This window comes from Vombatus ursinus, unplaced genomic scaffold (assembly GCF_900497805.2).
Source record: "Vombatus ursinus unplaced genomic scaffold, bare-nosed wombat genome assembly UNPS02014863.1, whole genome shotgun sequence".
NCBI lineage: Eukaryota > Metazoa > Chordata > Mammalia > Diprotodontia > Vombatidae > Vombatus > Vombatus ursinus.
In genome coordinates, this window is record NW_020954641.1 from 40,545,703 (window position 1) to 40,569,539 (window position 23,837).

Here is a 23,837-nt window from a genome sequence, read left to right on the forward strand (position 1 = left end):
GGGCAGGCAGCTCCTCACCTAGTCCAACCTGCTTGAGTCCTTGGTCAGGATTCTTGCCAGGTAACCAAGGACAGGCTAGGGCAGCTCCCCATTGTTTTATCCCCACTCCTGGCTCTGACCCCAATTTTGGCCTCTGCTCTCTCCAGACCATATGACCCCTGTCTTAACCAGTCACAAGCTTGGCATGTACTATTTCCATTTCCCGTCACCAGGTTGCTGTTTCTCTTTACCCTAGATGTCACCTGCGCCTTTGTTAAATTCATACTCATTTACTGGGCTAGAGGCCAGTGTGGATGGTATAGTAAAGGCTATAAAATAGGAGTTTTTTTTTTAACCTTTTTTGTGTCATGGACCCCATTAACAATCTGGTGAAGTTTATATACCCTTTTCAGAATAATATGTTTAAATACAGAAAATAAGATACATAAGGTTACAAAGGAAACCAATTGTATTGAAATACAATAATCAAAATATGAAAAAAAAAATAACCAAATTTACAGACCCCAGGTTAAGAACCGCTACTATAGAGGGAACTAAGAGAACTTCCCTCTCCCCAAGTGTCTAACCTTCAAGGGCTGCCCAAAAAAGTGACATGAAGATTCTTGCCCTTCAGTGCCCCAGAATCAGAAGTGGTGTTTGTAGGGTCTAGGGGTTTATTTGGGGGTCCAGGCACACCAGAATGGGGGAGCTTTTGGACAGAAGCTCCAGGCATTGTCTTCCTTCTCTATCTCAGTATCAAGGTAATTAGAGTGAGTAACTAAGTGGAGGTGCCAGTGAGAGGGAGTTGCAAAGTTGAAGACAGGGAAGAAAGGAAGCTGAGCTAGGGAGCTCCTGTCAGTTGGCTCAGGGCGTTTCTCCCATGGGAACTTCTGTTCTAGGGCCTCTTACCTGGATTTCCAGCTGCTTTCTCCTTCTGCTACTAAGCCACCTGCAAGTTGGAGTCTGGCTTTTTAGCTGGGGCTTCTTGCCTAAGATTGGGCCAGGCCCAGGGTTTGGGGCTTGGTTCTTTCAAGAAAGGGGTGGCTTGTAGCTGACAGTCTGCCTTTGTATCTTTCCTCTGTCCTAGCCCTCCCGACCCCGCTGCCTGCCAGGATGGGGCCCCCAAGGTCTAGCCTCGGCTCCTGGTGGAGGCTGTTATTATTCCCCATGCTGCTGGCCCTACTGCTTGCACCCTCCCCAGGAGCCGCCACAAGGGTAGTGTACAAGGTGCAAGAGGAACAGCCACCCAACACACTCATTGGCAGCCTGGCTGCTGACTACGGCTTCCCTGATGTAGGACACCTGTATAAGCTGGAAGTGGGTGCCCCGTACCTGCGAGTAGATGGCAAGACGGGCGACATCTTCACTACAGAGACCTCCATTGACCGTGAGGGACTTCGTGAGTGCCAAAACCAACTGCCTGGGGAGCCCTGCATCCTGGAATTCGAGGTGTCAATCACGGACCTGGTTCAGAATGGCAGCCCCCGACTCTTAGAGGGCCAGATTGAAGTACAAGACATCAATGACAACACGCCCAACTTTGCTTCCCCAGTCATCACACTGATGATTCCAGAAAACACTAACGTAGGCTCCCTCTTTCCCATCCCTTTGGCCTCTGACCGCGATGCTGGCCCTAATGGTGTTGCCTCCTATGAGCTACAGGCAGGACCTGAGGCCCAGGAGCTCTTTGGGCTTCAAGTAGCTGAGGACCAAGAGGAGAAGCAGCCACAGCTCATTGTCATGGGCCACCTGGACCGAGAGCGCTGTGATTCTTATGACCTGACTATCAAGGTACAAGATGGGGGGAGCCCACCCCGGGCCAGCAGTGCCCTGCTCCGGGTCACCGTTCTGGATACCAATGACAACGCACCCAAGTTTGAGAGGCCCTCTTATGAGGCAGAACTGTCTGAGAACAGCCCTGTGGGTCACTCTGTCATCCAGGTGAGACCACAAGTCAGGTGAGATTTCCACATACCCATTCTGATGGCTCCCATCACATGAGGCTACTCAACGCAGATGCAGTCTTTGCTTCCTGATCCCTCAGTCCACTCTGTCCTCCTTGGTGGTTTCCCCAACTAGCTTTTCCCAGATTGGGAGCCCATGGCTTGGGAGACTAGATAGCTGGCTCAGAGAGGGACATGCTGATTCATTGACTAAAGGCTGCCCTTAGCAAAACCATGGGAACAGCCCCAGGGGCCAATTGGGCTTTTGGGGCCATTGTCTGGGACCAAGGGAGCCATCTTTCCAGACAGGTGGGTGTATCTCCTGCCGTCATCTTGGACTCTGGCCTCATGCCAGCATTTACTCCTCTCTAATTCTCTATGAGCCATACCTTTGAAGTCAGGGTGCAGGGGAAAAATTCAGCCCTGTGGTCATTCTTCCTTGGACACCGTTATCTGCCCTAATATATATCTCCTCATGAGATCTGAAGTGGAAAGGGTTTACCCCACTAGACTCTTAAGATCTTAGAGTGGTCTAGGACCTTATAAAGAAACTTGGAGAGAGGAGTAGGGATAAAAGAGAGACAGGAACAGAAAGAGTCAGAAATGGGAGAGATAAGTGGGAAAATACAGTAATAGAGACAGAAACTGAAGAGAGACAGAGATAAGGCTTGAGAGATAGGGAAGAGACAGAAGGGATGGGAGACAGAAATGGGAAAGAAACAGGAAGAGAGGCAGGTATAGTAGAGAAAAAGAGATGAGAAAAAGAGAAAAATATAGAGACCAAGAAGGCAGAAAGGAAGAGACAAGGGTACGTACAGTACAGAGAAACAGGGGTGGGAGAATTATTGAGATAGACAGAAACCAAGAAAGATACACAGATGGAGATAGGGCAAAGCAATGACTGTGAGGAAGCCAGATAGAAACTGAGATTGCCAGAGATAGAAAGACAGTGAAAAGCAGAATTAGACAAAGATGTACAGCCATATGATAGGAAGGGACTTGCAGAAGGAAAAGGAAAGGAAAGGGAAGTAGAAGACTGAGAAGCTTTCATTATTTTAGAATTTGGGGGGGGATACTGAGGCTAGGGAAATAAAAAGTCTCATCCAAGCCCCTAGGCCCCAGAATCTGGAAAAAGAACTGAAGAGAGAAATGTCTAATATGGTTAGCTCCTTGGGCAGAGCCAGTTTGGTCTCAGAGAATACTCTCCAGGCCTATGACCCTGCCAAGCCTGAAGGCCATCCCCCTCACCCCCCCAATCTCCCACCTTGTCTTTAAAGTTATGTAGGACCTAAGAGGTGGGGAAGTGACAAATAAAGAAAGAAGAGAGAAATGGGAGAAAAGAAAGCAAGAATGCAGGTATGGAAGAAAAACAGCTGAGAAAGAGTCAAGATAGGAAGCAGAAAGGAAGAGATGAGGATAGGTAAATACAGAGAAACAGGAATAAGGGAATTTTAGAGACAGACAGGAACCAAAAAAGATACACAGATGGAGACAGGGTAAAGGCAAAGATCGAGGAAGTCAGATGAGAAACTGAGAGACAGATGCCAGAGATAGATAGATAGGGAAAACCAGAGTTAGCTTAGAGATATACCGTCATATGAGAGGAAGTGATTTGCCGAGGAAGAGGAAAGAAATGGGGAACTAGAAAGAAGGGTGAGAACCTTTTGGGGTTTCAAGGTTTGGTGTTATGGTGGGGCTAAGGAAATAGAAAGTCTTCTTGGTTAAACCTCTAGACACCTGCATCTGGAAAAGGAACCCAAGAAAGAAATATCTAGCGTAGCCAGCTCCTTAGGAAAGCCCGTTTGGCCCCAGAGAATACTACCCCAGCCTAGAACTCTGCCAGGTGTGAACCCACCCCATAGCTCTTCTTCCATCCATTCCTGTCTCTCGAAGCTTCCTTTGCCTCAGCCCCTGACTGGGTGGTGCTCAGCTCTGTGGCCATCATGCCCGCCTAGTGCCCTGATGCCTCCCATGTTTGGGTTGAGTGGGGCCTGGTTCGCGTCGGTGTTGGCGTGGGAGGGCGTGCCCACCATGCAGGGACAGACAGCCCATTGTTTGGTGTTGGGAGCCTAGCCTGTCAGGCAGGAGCTGCCAGCCGGCTTCATGGCCCCCTGCCAACCCCTCCTCCCTCCTGACTGAGGGAGCCCCGAGTGGCAGCCCAGGCCAAGGCTCGGCTTCCTCACGTTGCTGTGCTCCTTGGCAGCTGCCACAACCGGTTACCCCGGTTTGACAGAACAGTATTGGCTGGGCCTCTGGCGCTGACTACTTCCCTCTGACCCACATCCCCACCTGATTGCTTTAGAAAGAGACCCCTTGCCCAGGGCCTACACATGTGTACACACACAATAAGCACTCCATTCCCCATCCCACTCACCCCCACTGATCGTCCTGCTATTTAGGCCCTTTTCTTGGTCCAGAGTGGATATGGCAGTCAGGGTATCCCCTAATAACAATAATACCTCCTTACATTTGTATTTTACATTTTGGTTTTTAAAATACTTTCACATATAATTTCATATTTAATCCTCCCAAGAGCCCTGTGAATTTGGCAGGTATAGGTAGTACTACCTTATTTCACGTATGGGGAAACTGAGGCTCAAAGGTTGAATGATTTGCCTAGGGTTACAGTGCTAGCTTTTCACAGAGCTGAGACTAGGACATCTATCCCAGTGTTCAGCTTTCTTCTTCACTGTATTGCTCCTTAAACTACCATGCATCTCCTCTCCTCCCTCCTCCATTCCTGGCCTCCATCCCTATATTGGGGGGGTGGGGGGGTAGAGTTCTCCCAGGTCCTAAATCTGCTTCGTCAATGTTTTCTCACTCCACTGCCCCCCATCCCCACAGGTAAAGGCCAACGATTCTGACCAGGGCGTGAACGCAGAAATAGACTATACATTCCACCAGGCTCCTGAGGTTGTGCGGCGGCTGCTTCGGCTAGACCGAGCCACAGGGTTGATCACAGTTCAGGGCCCCATAGACCGTGAGGATGTGAGTGTCCTTCGCTTCTTTGTGTTGGCCAAGGATCGAGGGGCTAACCCCAAAAGTGCCCGTGCTCAAGTGGTGGTTACGGTGAAGGACATGAATGACAATGCACCCTCCATTGAGATTCGGGGCATCGGGTTAGTCACTCACCAGGACGGCATGGCTAACATATCGGAAGACGTGGCAGAGGAGACGGCTGTGGCCCTGGTGCAGGTGTCAGATCGTGATGAGGGAGAGAATGCAGTAGTCATGTGTGTGGTGGCGGGGGATGTCCCGTTCCAGCTGCGCCAGGCCAGTGAGACTGGAAGTGACAGCAAGAAGAAATACTTCCTTCAGACCACCACACCACTTGACTATGAAAAAGTTAAGGACTATACTATCCAGATTGTGGCTGTGGACTCTGGCAACCCCCCACTTTCCAGCACCAACTCCCTCAAGGTGCAGGTGATTGATGTGAATGACAACGCCCCTGTTTTTACTCAGAGCCTCACTGAGGTTGCCTTCCCTGAGAATAATAAGCCCGGAGACTTAGTCACTGAAGTCAGTGCCAGTGATGCTGATTCTGGCTCCAATGCCCAGCTGGTCTACTCCTTGGAGCCTGAGCCTGCTGCCAAGGGCCTCTTCACTATCTCACCTGAGACTGGTGAGATCTGGGTGAAGACATCACTTGATCGAGAGCAAAGGGATAGCTATGAGCTGAAGGTGGTGGCAGCCGACCAGGGCAACCCCAGCCTCCAGGGCACAGCCACAGTCCTCATCAATGTGTTGGATTGTAATGACAATGACCCCAAGTTCATGTTGAGTGGCTACAACTTCTCTGTGATGGAGAACATGCCAGCCCTAAGCCCTGTAGGCATGGTGACTGTCATTGATGGGGACAAGGGTGAAAATGCCCGTGTGCAGCTCACAGTCGAGCAAGACAATGGTGACTTTGTCATCCAGAATGGCACTGGTACCATCCTCTCCAGTTTGAGCTTTGATAGAGAGCAGCAAAGCACATATACTTTCCAACTAAAGGCCGTGGATGGGGGTATACCACCCCGCTCAGCCTATGTTGGAGTCACCATCAATGTGCTAGATGAAAATGACAATGCACCCTTTGTCACTGCCCCCTCCAATACCTCCCACAGGCTGCTGACTCCTCAGACCCGGCCTGGTGAGACAGTTAGTCAGGTCACAGCTGAGGACATTGACTCAGGCATCAATGCTGAGCTGGCCTATGTCATTGCAGGTGGCAACCCCTACGGGCTGTTCCAGATTGGGCAACAGTCTGGCGCCATCACTCTGGAGAAGGAAATTGAACGGCGTCATCATGGGCTCCACCGACTGGTGGTGAAGGTCAGTGACCGTGGGAAGCCTTCTCGCCATGGCACTGCACTGGTCCATCTATATGTCAATGATACTCTAGCCAACCGCACCTTGTTGGAGATCCTGCTTGGCCATAGCCTGGACACACCACTGGACATTGACATAGCTGGTGACCCAGAGTATGAGCGCTCCAAGCAGCGTGGCAACATCCTGTTTGGTGTGGTGGCTGGTGTGGTGGCCGTGGCCTTGCTCATTGCCTTGGCTGTGCTCGTGCGTTATTGTCGCCAGCGAGAGGCCAAGAGTGGCTATCAAGCTGGCAAGAAGGAGACCAAGGATTTGTATGCTCCCAAGCCGGGTGGCAAAGGCACCAAAGGTCCCAAGAGCAAGGGCAGAAAGAGCAAATCACCCAAACCTGTGAAGCCCGTGGAGGACGAGGATGATACCGGACTGCAGAAATCCCTCAAATTCAACCTGATGAGTGATGCCCCTGGTGATAGTCCCCGAATCCACCTGCCTCTCAACTACCCACCAGGCAGCCCAGATTTGGGACGTCACTATCGTTCCAACTCACCACTGCCCTCCATCCAACTCCAGCCACAGTCTCCTTCGGCCTCCAAGAAGCACCAGGTGGTGCAAGATCTGCCTCCTGCCAACACATTCGTGGGTACTGGGGATACCACGTCCACGGGCTCGGAGCAGTACTCGGACTACAGCTACCGCACCAACCCCCCCAAATACCCCAGCAAGCAGGTAGGCCAGTCGCTGAGGCTCAGCACCCCCCAACCCCCTCCCCACCCCTACCGAGGAGCCATTTGGACTGAAGTGTGGGAGTGAGAGTGGACTACTCTGACGTATCAGCAGTCACCTTCCAGCGTGTGCACGCACGCACACACACACACACACGCGCGCGCGCACACACACACACACACACACACCCCTGTTAATGTAGGGCTCCCATTCTTGGGGAAGGGGGTTGACACTGGAGTCTGTGTTCTCATCATTTTGTGACAGGGAGTTGGGGGCAGCCTCAAGGCTTCCCTGCCTGACATAAGTGTGGGTACTTCATAGGTGCCCGAACAGCGAGGTTTCTGAATCAAGCAAAGCCAGTGGTTTCCTGAGGCTGAGGATGGGGTGGAGGGGGGGAGCAAAACCTGTTTTGCTCCTGGCCCATGTTCTGCCTCTACCTCTACTCCAGGGAAGAGGCTCTGCCCAGTCTTAGCTGTTCCTGCCCATGGGAGATGGCACCTCTCCAGATATAGGGAGTGTGAGGGGGTAGGGTGGACGGGGAGAGGGGATAGGGATGAGGGGAGGCACAAAGCCTTTCCTGAATTCAGGATCTCTGAGGCCAGAGTCATGGGAGGGTGGGTGATAAGACCTGGCTTAGTTTAGGTTCGGTGTGGGAGGTGGGGGGGTTCTTTGTAACAGTGGATTTACTTCACACATACCTACCAACTCCATTTGTGCCTTTTATGTGTGCTGTATGTTAACTTGTTCCTCTTCCCAGGGCCATGTCCAACCAGCCCAGGGGCTTCTCAGGGGCTGGGCCCCAGCATTGCTATATCCATCACTGAAAATAAAGTTTTCTATTTTTGGAGTTTTTGTTTCTTATTTTCACCTGGAACTGAGAGAAGGAGTGAGAGAGACTGGAAGCAGCCCCTTGGTCCCTCCCTTTCCTTTCCATCCCATATCCCATCATTTCCTACTCCCCCCTTCCCATATCATGCCACCCTAGCCTCTGTCTTCCCCACCTAGACCCTACACCAGAGTCCTTTATTGTACCCCACTTCCTCCTTGGGCCCCAATTCCTGTAGACTTGGGAGACTAAGCCCCTCTCCCAAGGAATGATGCCCACTTTACCCTCCCTTCCCAGTAGAACTCCCTGTCCCCTAACTTGTCTGAGTTCATCTAAGCCCTCTGTGGAATAGGGCTCTCCTTAACCTTCCTCGCCTAGAAAGGGGGATCATCCTCCTGAGATTCCAACTTCCAGGCCTAGCTGCCCACACAGAGTCCTGACCAAGGTCTTGAATTGTTTGATCCCTTACATTTCCTGGTTTGATCCTCCCCCACCCGCATCCCACCTCAATCTGAGAAGATCCAGGTCCCAGATGAAGTGCCCAGTCCAGCTACCCCAGGTGAGGGCTTTGACATTGGTTGGTTTAATGCTTGGGAGCCTCCTGGACTCCAAGGTGGGCAGAAGATCCTTGGAGGAATCCCCTGCTAGCTTGGCTGCTTTTCCTTATGTCTCTTGATGATCTTGCTCTTTCCCCTTCCCTTACCCCATCACCAACCCCAGAAGGCATTCATATTACCTTTTGTTTCCCCACCACCACTGGGGCTGCAAGGAGGGGGTGGGTGTGAGGGAAAGATAGTGGAGGAGATGGGACGGAGGTGTACACGAGGAGTGTGTACATAGGGATTGCTCCCAGAGGCTCCAGCCTTGTTCACCAGAGCGTGTGGTGGGAAGGCTCTGCCTTCGAGTGGGCCTTAAGGAGTTCTCCCAATTCTGCCTCCTCCCTGCAGCCATTTTCCTTATTCCTTCCAGCTCTTCACTCTAGCTTCCCAGCACTGCTCACGCTCACTCTCTCTCCATCTCTCACTTCTTGCCCCCTTGGGTATGCCTTCACTTGCTCAAGATGTGTGCGGGGAGGGGGTGGGAAATGCTTTACCCAAAGCCTGGTTGAGGGACCCCAGGTCCTAGGGGAGGCTACAAGGTGCAAGAAGGCCTCGTCTCCATGGTGACGGGGAGGATAGAGTCACTCCCAGGAGCCATAGACCAGCAGCTCCAGCCTCTGAGTTCTGCCCACAAACTACCCTGATTCTCCAGTATCCTCTGAACATTCAGATCCATTCTCCTGGTTTGGGGATGAGTGAGGCAGAAGGGCATTTCAACTCTGTCAGAGGGTCTTACTTCCATTCTACTTAGTGTAAAACCTGGCAAGAATTCTACAGCTGCACCTGCTGGCCCTCTCCCCTGCTCTCCACTTTCTTTTCCCTTTTATTCCCTCTCTTCTTCCTCTCCCCACTTCAACTTTTCCCCTTCATCCCATCCCCTCCTTTCTTCTCCCTTCCTTCCCTTTCTCCTTTTCCTGAGGTTCTCCTCAGATAACTGTAATTCATGGTATCATCTTGTTCCTCCATTCTCTACCCTAAAACCTAAATCTTCTCTGGAACATCAGACTCATCTCAAGGTCCAGTACCCAGCATTGTCATAAAAACACATTTACTGAATACCTACTGTGTGCCCAAAAAAAGGCCCTATCCTATTTTTCTAGGGGGTGGGGGCAGAGGGCTGTATAAGATGAGCTTAGGCAATTTGTAGTCTAGTTGGGGAGACAAGTCTCAGAAGGCACATCTGGGTAAGTGCCACATGAGTAGTGCAGCTAATGATTGCTACTGGAATTGAAAGAAAATACTAAGGGCTGGGGAGATCATGAAAGACTTCCCTGATGAGTTGAGGCTTGAGCTGGTCCTTTAAGGAAGGATAGGATTTCAATATGTGGGAGGGCTTGGGTAAGGCCATTCTCAGCAAGAGGAATGGGATGAATAGAAAGGATGGGGTGGGGAGTGGGAATATGTATGATGTGTTAGAAGGAGGCTAAATATGCCCAACCTGGCTGCAGTAGAGAGTTGGCCCAGGAGAGTGATGGGAGACATGTTCCAGAGGTAGGTTGGGGCCATGCCAGAAGGTCTTGAATGATGAGATACCATGATTAGAATTGAAGCTAGTTGCAGGACATGAAGAGGCATGAAAGGTTTTTTAAACGGGGAAGTGACATCAGAACCATACTTTAGGAAGATTAATCTTCCTGCCTTATGTTAAATGGATTAGAAACAGGAAGAGTCAATTGTAATGATCTAGGACCAAGATGGCAAAGACATGAACTTGGGGGTAGTGGTTGTGAGGAAAGATGGGATGGATTCAAGGGAATCCAAGGGAAAAATGATTAGAACCTACATGACTGGATCCAAAAGGTAAGGGAAGAGAAACAAATCAGACTAAGGTTCTGAGCCTGTGTGACTGAGAATATTGGTAATTGATGAACAGGAACTTAAGAAGAGAAAGCTGGTTTGAGGGGTAGAAATGATGTTTTGGTTATAATTGAATATGAAATCATGGTAGTTCATCTACATTATGACATTGTAGAATTTAGAGCTTGAAGTCCTTAACATAGCCTTCTCATTATGCCAGATGAAAGAACTAAGGTCCAGGTGACACACATTGTAAATAGAAAAGGGCAAGATTTGAGCCCATCTCCTTTGTCTCCATATCCAAGGATGAAGTAGGTGATGTCTGATAGGTAGCTGAAGATAGGAGATTGATCTCAGGAATATTGATGCAAATTTGGGAGTCATCTAAATAGAAAGAACAGAGAGTGAAGCTATAAAAATGAATGAGACTCTCAAAGTGGGACAGTGCAGAACAGAATGAGCAGAGGGTCTGTGCCTGAACTGAACCTTGGAGAATGCCCACATTTAGATCCTGAAGCCCTGTTGCCATTCTGATTCCAATTCACTCTCAATACCCAGATCTGTCTTCTATACCCTTCAGTCTGAAATGCCCAGAATCCATGACTCATTCCTTCCCCTGACACCAAGACCTATGTACCTAGGGAACCTTGGGTGGGTATTGCATTCCTAATAATGGAGTAATTTTGGGTTGGATTTCCTGTCTGTCCCCTGTTTCCTATCCAGTAAACCACTTCAAATTCACCACTTTATTTTTAAGATCCAATGACAGTTATATTTCAATTTCTTTGGATGAAAACTGGGATTTTGAGGAAGACAGAGAAGGGGAGAGAGACCTGATTTCAGAGGATGAGTCTATTTCTAGGCTACTTTTCCTTGGTCTGTCTTGTCTATCTTGCTTTCTCTGGCTCAGTGTTTCTGTTGGGGAATTATAGGGTGATGACAGCAAGGGAATGACTTAAAGCTAAGAAAGAGGGAAATGAGGGTGAAGACTTCTTAGCATCCTGGCTCCTTGTGCCCTTAAGCCCCCCATCCCTGTGCCCTTCCCTGGCTCTCTTGATTTTTCCTAATGCCTCTTCAGCTCCTCAGTCCTAGTTGGCGGCATTCCCAGGGAGTGCTTGGATGGCTCAATGGTGGTGCCAAATGCACAGGTACCAAACTCTCTTAGGCTTCTTGGTTAATCATTAACCCCCAGGGCTTCTTGGCTCTGAACAACTCCCCACACTACCCAACCTTTGCCCCCAGCCCCATCTGTAAGCTTTGCTTCCTCTCAGGCCTTCATTCCTCCAGCTTAATACCTAGAGCGCACTATTTTCTCTTCCCAGTGCCTTCCTGCTAGGACTCCAGCCCACTCCCCATTGCTGTAGGGATAAATGAAATTCTCATTCCCTGAACTTTTGGAGCCATTTTCTTAGTAGCAGGTGGGGTTGCAGTTGGGAGTGTAATGCCTTCTAACTTGACTCTCCTACCATAGGAATTGCAGTATTGCCATTGGGTCTAGAAAGTCAACCACTGCACTAGGAGCCAGGATGCCTGAGTCCTTACTTTTACTTAGATTGTCAATCTCTTCCTTCCTATCACCATCTCTTTCTTTTTTTTTTTTTTGAAGGCAATTGAGGTTAAGTGACTTGCCCAGGGTCACACAGCTAGTAAGTGTCAAGTGTTTGGTCTGAAGCCAGATTTGAACTCAGGTCCTCCTGACTCCAGGGCCGGTACTCTATCCACTGTGCAACCTAGCTGCCCCCCCATCACCTTCTCTTGCCCACTTCCTTTCCTTTCTAAGGTCTAGTTAGAGGGTCAGTAAAGGGGATAGGAGGGTAAGAGGATAAGAGAGGCTCAGTTGGGAGTGTAACCCTTGGGTGAGCTTCCAGATCACAGACATGGGTGAGAAGGTCAGAATGCAGAATGGCAAGAGGAACATGAGAAGGGAAAGGTAGTGGGGACTTTGCTGGGATTGGTGGCTTTGCTAGGGCCTGGATTTTGGGAAAGGGGGCTTTGCTGGCATCCAGGGAGGCTGGGCAAAGGGTGAGGGAGCATGGCCATTGCTGGGCTCTATATAGCTTTTGGGCCAGACCAACTGTAACCCTAACTCTTTTCACAGTTACCTCACCGCCGTGTCACCTTTTCGGCGACTAGCCAGGCCCAGGAGCTGCAGGACCCATCCCAGCATAGTTACTATGACAGTGGGCTAGAGGAGTCAGAGACACCATCTAGCAAGTCATCCTCTGGCCCCCGGCTTGGGCCCCTGGCACTGCCTGAGGACCACTATGAACGCACCACCCCTGATGGCAGCATAGGAGAGATGGAGCATCCTGAGAATGGTGAGGATACTTAAAGAACTCTGTGTGTGTGTGTGTGTGTGTGTGTGTGTGTGTGTGTGTGTTCCCAAAAGAGGGGTGAGGTGGGTGGAGAGGAATTTCCTAATACTTATGAGCTGAGGACTTTTCTTCCCCATTTTGCTTGTGGGATGCTAGTGAGGGCTTTCTGTGATGGCCACTTTGAGAATGGTGAAGTTCTCCATCAGAAGCTCCCTAATAAAAATGTTTTGCATGATTTCACATGTATAGTTGCTATCATATTGCTTACCTTCTCAATGGGTGCGGGCGGGAGGGAGAGAATTTGGAACTCAAAATTTAAAAAGAAAAGAATGTTTTAAATAAATAAATAAATGATTTGAAAAGAAAAAAAAAGTTCCCTAGTAGTGAGGCTGGGGAAATCCTAAGACCAATGAGAATACATGAGGAAACTGAGGTTAGTAAAGGGACTTCAGTATGACAAAGAATCCAAATATGGATTTAGAGTTGAAAGGGACTTTTAGAGATATAGATCATCTAAGCTTTTTCCCAGCAGTGGGGAACCTTTGGCCTTGAGGCCACAAGTGGCCCTCTAGGTCCTCAAGTGTGGCCCTTTGACTGAATCCAAACTTAGGTAGCCTAGAGGCCACAGGTTCCCTGACCCTGGCTGTAGATTATAAGGGACTTGGTATATAGAACTTAAGAGGTTCTCTAGTTTGGAGCCAGCTTTGGCTCTCTTGACCACCAGTCACCTGGGTCTCTACCTTTCAAACTTCAGTTCTCATCTCCTACAAAGTTTTATATCTCCCAGTCCCTTCCCCCGCCAATGGCCCCTTGGATCAAAGCTCTAAGCACTCTCCATCTGCCCCATCTCACATTCTTCCCTGTCCTCATTACTAAGTCTCACTCTTTTCATCCTTCCTTACTCCCAATCCATTCTCTATCTCTTTCTCTCCCTGTCTCTCTGTTTCTCTCTCTGTCTGTCACACACACACACACACACACACACAACCCAGTTCTCACGAGCCATCTCATCCTTTTTGTGCCCAAGCAGAGCCAACTGGCCGGAGCAGGCCGTGAGGCAGAGCCACCAGGTATGTGGGGGCAGCTCTGGGGTCCACACTGCTCACCCCAGCCCCTCAGGGTCAGGCTCTATTCTTCCATAACACCAGCTCAATTTTGCCCCTGGGACAAGCCTTTGTCACATCGAAATCTTTTATCTTCCTGGGTCCTTGACCTTCCCTCCCTAGTCTTGCCTTGTGCTTCAGGGCCCTAGTACTTCGAGAGGTGACTAATGAGCACTGTAGAGCAGGCACCTCTCTGGGCAAGAAGCCAAGCCAGAGTAGGGTGGTGCCAGAGGAGCTCCTTTCCTGGGCATCGGCCACCTTTCCAGCCATGTCCCTGAGGCCGACCCATAAGGGAGCTGGGGTGGGGTTCACTGCTTGCTGCCATCCCCAGGTGAGGGCAGATAGGGGGCAGCTGCTTCAGGAACTTCTCACCCACTGCCAGCCTTTTCCGTGGAGACCTGCTGCCCAGCAACCACATTGGCTACTGGTGATGTCAGGCGGCCAACTCCTGTTCCCTGGGGTGTTTGGGGTGGGGAGCCAGGGCAGGGGTGGTGGTGGAAGGGAAAGAGAGAGAGAGAAAGAGAGAGAAAGTGTGTGTGTGTGTGTGTGTGTGTGCGTGTGTGCCTTAAATTGACTGAATTGCATCCCCAACCAACTTTGTGATAGGTAAAGTCACTGTAGAGGGTGGGATTAAGGAGAGCCTGGCTCTATGTGTATACATGTGTAACTGAGTAGTCAGGATGGGTAAGAGGAGTGTGTATGTGTGTGTGTGTGTGTGTGTGTGTGTGTGTGTGTGTGTGTGTATCCCCTTCCTCCTAATAGGATTCTATTCTCTCCCCTCAGACCTTCGACCCTTGCCCGATGTAGCCATGACGGGCACATGCACACGGGAGTGCAGCGAGTTTGGCCACTCGGACACATGCTGGATGCCTGGCCAGTCCTCCCCAAGCCGACGGTCCAAGAGCAGCGCCCTCAAACTCTCCACCTTCGTGCCTTACCAGGACCGAGGCGGGCAGGAGCCCACAGGCGCCGGCAGCCCTAGCCCCCCGGAAGAACGAAACACCAAAATGGCCCCCGTTCGCCTGCTGCCCTCGTACAGTGCCTTCTCCAACAGCAGCCATGATTCCTGCAAGGACTCTACCTTGGAGGAGATCCCTCTCACCCAGACCTCGGACTTCCCGCCGGCGGCCACACCCTCTACCCAGACGGCCAAGCGTGAAATCTACCTGTGAGCCCCAAGTGAGCCCCAACCCACCTCCAGCCCCAGCTGGCTGGCCTACCCCTCTCCTGCCAAGGGGGTCCCCAGGTATCCCTATCCCCACCAGTTGGTCCCCTTGGATGAGCCAATCCCAGGGTCCCCAACTTCCTATACGTCATCTCTCTTCCCTCCCTGGCCCCGGGAGTAGACTCTGATCATCCCCATACAGGTCCAGTCCCCTGCCCTGGGAGACGCTTTGTCCCACATGGGGACCAGGCCTTGGATCCTCCGTGTTCAGCACCTCCCCTGCGTCCAACTCCCTCAGCCTGCTCACTTTGGGGAGCAGGAGCCACTGCAAAGCTGGAGTCCTGGGTGGGTCCCCTTCCAATGACTACATTCCCTCCCCCAAACTCCTTCCAGGGGGTAGGGAAGGGAGGCCAAGGGCCATACACCCTTAACGAATCCATTATCTCTTTGGTGGCTAGAGGGGTGGGGAAAGGTCTGGGCATCACCCTCAGAACTCTGATGTCAAGGTGGGAGGGTACCCCTCTCAGGAGATTTCCACAAGGGAGACACTTTTGGGGGGTAGGGTCTGGGAAGTGGGGGGGGCCTCAAAGGGCTTTAGTTACCAAAGGTGGGGGTGGGGGTGGGGGTGGGCAATGGAAAAGGTGGGAGGGCTCCCTCACTCAAGCAGCCCTGAGGCTGCCTGCCTGTCCCACTCCTTCCTCCCAGCCCCACCCCCTACTCCCATCCCTGCTGGTCATGCAGCATCTGTACATATGGACCTTGGACCTTGGAATGATGTTCCCATTTCTGCCTGATTTGCAACTTTTCTTGTTGTTGTTGTCTTTGGTCTAGGGACCCTCTGGGGGTGGGGGGCCTGCCTGTTGCCCCCCCTTCCCAGCCGCAGTGCCCCTCCTCACTCTGGCCCTATTGTTCCATGTTGTAAATACTCCTGGGGCCATGGGGGATGAGGGCGGAGCTGGAAAGGGAGGGGAAAGGGGAGGGGGGAGGGGGGGACACTGGCCTATCAGCAGAGCTGGGCTTTTATTTAATTTTTTTAAATACAAATCTCTATTTTTTTGGAACTGTTGCGCTGTGCCCTGGAAGGGGGGTGGGGTGGGCGGAGGCAGCTGAGGTTGCTTCCCCCCTGCTTCCAGATAGGTGTCACTTGAAGGGTCCCCTGGCTGGGGGTGGGGGGTGGGGGGACAGCTGGAAGGTGAGAAGTTGGGGGGGTATGCCTCTAACCTGGTTAGGCAGTTTGGGGTAAGGGAAGGTTTGCTCAGGGGTGGGGGAAGGGCTGATCCTGGGCTGCCCACTGTCCCCAGCTTGGAGGGGAGGGTTCTGTGTCCTATTTTCCCCTCAAATAAACAAACAAACAAACAAAAAGCCCCTGCCATGACTCTAACCCTTCAGCCTGTAAAACCATCATTGCCTTTGATCTCGGGGGGCTGGAAGAGCTGCCTGAGCCCCAGGGCTCCCCTTCCTCCCCTGGCTGGGCTCCTTGGGCTTCCCTTTGCCATGGTCGCAGGACAGCTTTGGAAAATGGGGTAGGGATAGAGCAACCTAACCAGCCATGGCAGCCCCTCTGCCATTGTAGGTAGTGGGGGGAGCTCTCTCCAAAACTCCTCTTTTCCATTATCGACATACCAAGGCCTTTGGCTGTTCTTTCTTTCCTCCACAAAACCCTCTCCCCCTTTCCTCTTCATCCCCCCCTACTTTAGCCCAGCCTGCCATACCCCTATTCCCAGGGGCCTAGGTTGGGGGGTGTGATGAAAACTCAGGGTGGGGGCCCTGGACTAACTTGGCCATGGGCATGGGGCTCAGGGGATGCAGTGTGTGGAAGAGGTATGGGCTGCAGGGTGGTTCTGTGCTTTTGGGGGCTGTGCTCCTAGGGCTGGGACTGAATCCCCACTGCATGCCTCGCCCTCTCCTCTCTCCACAGAAGCTCACCCTAGTAAAAGCCCAAAGGCCAAGGATCTGCCCTGCTCTCTGCTCTTCCTTGCCCTCCCCCCCACAGCCTCCACCACTTGTCTTTTGGGTAATGGTGCTGGAGAAAGAGGGCTCTCCTTGCCCTCTAAGGCTTGGGTGGGGGGGTGTTGCCCTTTGCAAACATACTTCTCAGGAGGGCAGGGTAGAGGGTTGAAAGTGGGTAGAAATAAAGCTGAATGGTTGGCTAAGGTCATTCCTTCAGGCTTATGACTTAGGGCCCAATGGGTGGGATAGGGATGAGGGAGGGAAAGATTGAGGGGTCTCCCCCTTCCCCTCTCCTTGCACAGCCGGGCAGGTGCAATAGTGGATATCAGAGTGAAGGGTGGGTGTTCATAGCCTGGGGGGAGAGGATCCTCCTGGGGACAGTAGTCTGTGACCTTGAAGGCTATCTTCAGGAATTTGGACTAGTAGGGAGGAAGATTGTAGTTTTAATCAGAATGAGCACCTTGGTGGGGGTGAGAAGGAATGATAGTCTGGGAGACATTCGGGCCAGGGTATGGAGCAGGGAGACCTCAACTGTATCCTTAGGGACTCTGCCTCCTTTATACTGGAGTCTCTGCCTGAGTCTCTCCCCTTAGGGAACCCATCTATACTGGTAACTTTGCTTGTGTCCTACAGAGCCCCTCATATTGGGGATCCTGCTGAGGTTCTAGGGAAACCCTCTGCATCAGGGACTATCTTGATCTTAGGGAATCCCTCTGCCATGGGAACTCTGCCTGTCTTAGGGAATTCCTCTGTGTTGGGGACTCTGCCTTGTCTGAAGGAGCCTCTTTGTATTGAGAACCCTACTTTGGTTCTGGGGGTTCCCTTTCTTTGGGTACTTTCTACAGTCATTAGGGCACTGGGGACCCTGTCTGAGTCCAGAGGATCCTCTGGGCATTGAGGAGAAAAGGAGCATTTTGCACAATTGTTAAGCCAGAAAGAAAGGGGTTGGTCCCCCCACCAGGGCAGACAAGCACAGAGTAGGAGCCATCCTCATATGCAGGGAAGAGGCCAGAGCCTCTAACTCTCTAGTAGGGGATGGGGCACTGGGTCTGCCACTGCTCTGGGGCAACCTGAGAGGTAAAACCAAAGGTGGGTGGGGTGGGGAGGGGGGTGGGGGCTGAGGGTAGTGCCCTGTGCAGACCTTCAGTGTTAGTCCTTATTCCATGGAGCCTCCCCAATGCCTTGTCTTGTGTACAGATTTATGTAGGAGCAGGTGGAGCTTGCTCAGAGGATAAGAGATGGAAAGTCCATCCAATCTAGCATGACTCCTCTCCTCACAAGGGAGGGAAGCTGGTGTCTCTTCCCTGAGTATCTCTGAGGCATGACCTGGGATTCTACCTGGGGGTAGAAAAGAGAAGGGTCTTTGGGGGCCCTTCCTCGGAGATTGTCTCTGGGACATTTCTCCCCTAAAGAATTTTTGGGCATGTTTCTCCCTAGGTTGGTTTCTGGAGGGGATACTTCTTCTCTTTTTTGGGTCCCTGGGGGCATGTCTGTCCTTGGGAGGGGGGAGAACCCTGTAGCATGCCTCTCCCCTGTAGAGTCTTCGAGTTTGTCTCTCCTGCGAGGGGTACATCTCTCCTCCCTTGAGGGTGTGAGGGTCTCTGTGGCATGCCTCTTCTCCGGGGAATCTCGAGCATGTCTCTCTATTTGAGTGTGTATATAGAGCATGTCTCTCCCCTGGGATGGGGGTGTCTGGAGAATGTCTCTTCTTCTCAGAGACATCTTTCTACTGAGGGGTCTCTGAGGCATGTTTTTCCCCCAGCAGTCTCTGGGGGTATTTCTCTTCCCTAGGGAATTTCTCTCCCCTCCGGGGTGGGTGGGAGGGCAGGTGGGTCCATGCAGTCCCTCTCTCTCTTCTGAGTAATCTCTAAAATGTGTCTCTCCCTTAGGGACTCTCTGAGGAGTGTTTTCTCTTGGGGTTGGGGGAGATGCGGCTGAATGGTGGGGGGGGGGCAAGAGTAGACCAAGTATCTGGCCACAAGAAGCTTTCTAAGGGTGGGGGGAGTGTCTCCTCGTGGGGTTCCTCTGGGAAAAGGACTGTGTCTCTCTTAGTGGGAGATCCTGGAAGGCTGGGGGGAGGGGGGTCGTGTCTCTGCCCGTAGGGGGGGCGGGTTTGAGAGGGGAAGGGGAGGCTGTGTCTCCCCCGGGGGTTCTGAGTGGGGGGGTGGGGTATGTCTCTTAATTGAGGCATCTGGGGAGGGGGTGAACTCGGGCGGGTCTGGGCGCCTACACTGGGGTCGTGTTTTAATGGTCTGTGCCGCTTCCCATCGCCTCGCTTCCCCCGGGAAGGGCCCCTCCTCCCCAATTCCCAGCCCCAACCCCGGCGCTGCGAGCACAATCCCGTTGATTTGTAATGATTTCTCTCTCCGTCTCTCTTTCTGTCTTTCTTTCTCTGCCCCCTTTGCACCACGCACCTCACCCCTCAACCCCGCGCCTCGAGCATGCGCAGGCACCACCCTCTCCTTCCCATTCCCACTCCGGTTCGATTCGTTTCCGGTTTGTTTGCTGAACTGTCAATGAAGAGACCTGTGTAATTATTCCTAAGCTTTACAATAAAAGTGTGAAAACCGGACCCCCATTCATTTCTTTCTTTCGGACTGATGCCCAGACACAGACTGACAGACCAGCAGTCCCACGTGCTGGGCTGAGGTGGAAAGACTACTTAGGACCCTGCTCTGGAATTGGTAGGGGAGAGACCGAGTTCAAGGGTCCGACCTTCCAGGAAGTGCACAATGATGCCTTGGGTGCACTCCACCCACCTACTAGCCAAGAGGAACAGGGTGCGAGGCCAGGTGGGCAAACCAGGCCGTTCTCTTTTCAGGGTCAAAAAGCCCACTTCAGTCCCTGCCCTGTTCCCCCTCCCCTAACCTCAATTCTGAAAGCGGAGGGACTAGGGCTTAGCTCGGGTTGAGGATGAAATCTTTTTGATGTTAGCGGTGCTGACGTCCCTCGACCGACCTTGTCGCCACTCCCACCCCTTTGCAAGGAAATCCTAGAAGTGCCTAGCTTTGGAGACTATCCAATCTGCATCCTCGGGACTGGGGTCGAGAAGGTGGGAGAGGGAGAAACTAGGCTGATCCCTAGGGTTGAGGAATGTTTGGATTGCTTCCTAACAGCCTCCTACCCCTTCCCAGCCCCCATCCATCTGTCTAGTACCTCGGCTCGCTCCATAGCTTTATCCATAGAGCTCCCTAGTCATCTCAGTCATTCCTAACTGCGCAGATTGGAAAATGTTTCTGTCGTTCTCTCCCATGACCTCACTTTGAAGAATGAAGGGCCGAGTCGTCTTAGAAGGAAGGGGTTATGCCATAGTGAAGGAGCTGGGGTTCACCTTCCTGCGAGAGCCTGGAGGTGGCTAAGACCTAGAGGAAAACTCCAGGGGCGGGGACTCAGAACCTGAGGCAGTTACCTCACACTTTCTGGTTGCACACTTTGAGAAAGGGCAGCAACTTGCTACACCTAGGAGATGGACTCAGTCCCGAGGGGGAGGGTTTAGAGAGAGAGGCTCTCTTTCGTTGGGGAAGAACCTAGCTCCCCTCCCCCTCTCGGTTCTCTCGTAGTCCTTCCTCTCAACCCATTCCTGGGTAAACAGACTCGCTCTCAGGGAGGCAGGAGGACAGAGACCGGATCAGCCGGTTTTCCGATCCAGCCCCTCCTTCAGGGCGTTCCTCCCTGAGATTTCTGATCTGCTGCCCCTTTCCCAACCAAGACCCTTCTCTGCCCCACACCCATTCCCTTCACGAAATAATGCTTTCCCCCACTCCCGCCCTGTCCTTCCCCTTCCTCCCCTCCCGCCTCTGATCTGAACCCCTCTAACTTATTGTTCCCTTGGGTGACCCTTCAGTTCGTGGGGACAGGCCGATTCCGGCCTTTACCTAGCCTAGGCTCCAGCTCTACATTGCTGTGTATGGCCCCAATTGTCCCAGGTGCGGCACAGGGTTCTCGTGGGACGCCAGTGTCCAGCAGCCGCTACAGCCTACAAGATTAAGCTGAACGCAGGACTAATCTGGGATGAGCTCTCGTGTAAACTCAGATCTGCTGCTGAAGGGGGCTGCAGGGACCAGAGAAATCGGCAGGGGAGAGGGTGCCTGCGCTGGAACCCAACTCCATTCTTGGTCTTCTGGGCTTGAGATTGGGCCAGGATCCAATGTCACCCTGGAATCTTGAACCCTGGCTCTCTTGGGTCTCTGGTCTCGTTAGAAACCAAATACCTCATTATTTAGGGTGGGTGGTGGTGAAGATGGGGTGTTTAGTTCACATCAGTGAGTTTTATAGTTCTCCTTGGCCCCAATGCAACAGAAGTGTGGCTGGGTAGGAAAACCGAAGAAAGGGACTGAGGAACCTATGATAATTCCCTATCTGGGAGCATCCTCAAAACTCCAGGGTTGGGTCAGTCTTTCCCTGTTCCTCCTTGCTGGGAATGGGAGCTGCTCAAGATTTCAGACTGCATTTTTCTACCTCCCCCCCCACAAAAAATTATCTTGCACTCTCCAGTTACTGAAATCCAATCCTTAGAGCAGGAGGCAGGAGGCAGGAGACAGGAGGAGGGACACCAATGACTATGAGAACAGGTCTAGGGCAGGCCAATGTTCTCACCTTGCCACTACACCAGTTGTGGAGTCAGGTGACCCAAAGAACGGAAGGGTGGAGTGACTTCACCTCCAGCCCGATCTCTGGAACTGTAGGCAGGCACCCTAGAAGAGGGTTTGAGTGGGGAGTCAGAAGATTGGGAGAGTCCTTTATCTGTAGTATTTCCATTTGGGGGACTGAGGGGAGGGCAATAAAGTAGGTAATGGGACTGGCCTCCCAACTGGGGGGACAGAATAGGAGAGAATAACATATGTCTTCTGGACCCAGATCTCCAGTGACTTTTGTTTCTCCCTAACCATCAGAGCAAACTCTCCATATTGTATTCTGGTGCTCAGGATCAGGAAGGGGTGGAAAGGAAAATAAAAATGGGGGAGGGATGGCAGGAGACAGCTTAAAATGACTATTGTCCTCATCCTTAGGCTCCAAAGAAAAATCTGTCCAGAGCTCAGGCCTTAGGTTGACTGAGGTGGGGGCGGGGAGCTTCCAGGCCTACTGTTCTGACCCCCAGCTTGGGCTATTGTCTTCTTCGATCTCCTACTTCCTCTGGAAGGAGGTGATGATGGCTTCTTATCAAATGGCCATCTGACCAGGTTAATCCTGTTGCCAGATGCTCTACTCTCCCTGCCTCCAATGAACTTCTTAGGGTGGGGCTCTAACTGAAGTAAAAAACACCTCCAGAATGTCTAGCCCCACCATTCCTCCTGCCCTTCCTATGGCTCCACAGCCTTATTGATGGGGTAGGCCAAGGGCTTCTAAATCCCTTTAACAGTAAAGCTATGGAGGACTAGTGAAGAGGCTGCTTTTGCTGGCTCTGCTGTTCCACACAGCACCCCAGGACCCTTCACTCAACTCCTCCTGAGTCATAGAGATCCAAACTCAGTTTGGTTATTGGTAGGATTTCAGGTACAGAGTGAGATGGATACGAAACTGGGCAGCAATTTGCCCCAAGGGGTTCACGGAACATTGGGAGCCATGTTAATGTGTGTATCTGCCTCTCTCAACTCTTGATCTCTGTGTTTTTTATTTCTGGTGGGTCTCAGTGTCAGTGAATAGGGCCAAATCAAGTCACACAAACACAAGCACATGTGTCCAGTCTCTCTTACAGGTCAGTCAGTCACTCAGATAGGAATATACATTTCCCACACACTCACAGCTTCTCTCTCTCACTCACACATACTCACACTCCAGCTGCACTGAGTCTCCATGGCAACTACAAGGCCTGGTCCATGGATGTTAGAAATGAAAGACAGAGCCAGGGAAAGACTGAAAGACAGAGAGGGACAGAGCCCAAGACACAGAAAGACCTAGAAAGATATTTAGATACTCTATTTTTTTTTTCAACCTGAAATCCCTTTCTTTCAAAGGCAATACTTGGGGGGGAGTGGGAGATACTTTTTCACTCCTCCCTCCCCATTCTGATCCATGTATTATGAGCAGCCAAAACCCCAACAGAGTGTTAGGATGTTTCCTGTAGACTTGGTTAGTGCTAGGACCAATGAGGGAGATAGGAGTGATAGTGAGAAGACAGGAGGCAAAAAATTAGAGGGATATGAGCTTGAAGATGATGGGGGTGAGGGTAGAGCATGGAAGTATAGGATAGCAGAATCAGGGGGAGTCTGGTAGTATTGGTGATGTGAGGGGTCATAGGATGAGAGAACAGACAAGGCTTGGCCAGAGGAGAGGACAAAATGGAATGGTGAGGAATTTGGGTTATAGCTTCTCTGCCTTTCTGGACTAATTGATATGGAGGCTGAAACCACCTCTTAGTCATTTTGACTAGTTAGGATATTTCTGCTGGAGACAATGAGGAGGAAGGAGGGGGAGAAGTGAAGGGAAAGTGAGAGGAAAAAACAGGCGTGAATGAGTGGAAGGCGAGACTGGAAGGGAATAGGGATTGAGCAGTGGGAACTCCTCTTTGATTTTCAAAGAGCTACCAGGATTAGGGATGGATTGATGAACAAATTCTCTTACTACCACCCCAACCTTAACACACAATGCATCTCCCCACCCTCCACTGCTCCCTGGGTCAGCCCTCTCTATGTTTCTGTCTTTGTCTTTTTCCTTTTTTTTTCTTTTTCCTGGCCTCCAGACAGTTTCTCCTGTAGATCAGCTCTATTACTTCTTTTTAGATCCCTAGTTGTCTGAGTCTAGCCCAGTCTAGTGACTATCTGAGCCTTCTGGATCTGCTTTTCCTTTCTCTCAACTCTTATCCTGCAACCCTGTATTCCCCAAACACAGAGAGTATATAAGGGCAGGGTGTGAATTATGTAGGGGACAGTAAATGATGAGCAAAATCGAGGAGACTGAATGTTTCATGGGACTGGAGGGCAAGTAGGTGTGGAGTTACTGAGGCTGCTCCTGAATGTGTGTGTGTTTATCTGGGTATGTGCTTGGGTAGTACCCATGCAGCTTCATGAAGTTTCTCTTGACTGGAATACTTCTACTCTTTACTTCAAAAGATTTGCAATTTAGTCCCTCTGGAAAGAAAGCCTTTCCTGATAAAATTCTGCTTAAGATCATTCTGCAGCACCTA

General features: G+C 51.4%; 1 protein-coding gene across 4 annotated transcripts in view; it reads left to right on the forward strand.

Annotated features, from left to right (window-relative positions):
* The window catches only part of PCDH1 (protocadherin 1), a 22,215-nt gene extending 6,908 nt beyond the window's left edge, over positions 1 to 15,307 (forward strand). For 2 of the 4 annotated variants that reach the window (XM_027841842.1, XM_027841841.1), the window contains exons 2-5: positions 1,067 to 1,920; positions 4,767 to 6,962; positions 12,280 to 12,499; positions 14,383 to 15,307. In XM_027841842.1, coding sequence (XP_027697643.1) covers positions 1,067 to 1,920; positions 4,767 to 6,962; positions 12,280 to 12,499; positions 14,383 to 14,771 — 3,659 coding nt within the window. In that variant the 3' untranslated portion in view covers positions 14,772 to 15,307. Of the gene's footprint in view, positions 1 to 1,066; positions 1,921 to 4,766; positions 6,963 to 12,279; positions 12,500 to 13,526; positions 13,567 to 14,382 lie in introns of those variants that run through there. The other 2 variants (XM_027841843.1, XM_027841844.1) reach the window with 2 other exon arrangements.
* Positions 15,308 to 23,837: the final 8,530 nt, after the last annotated feature.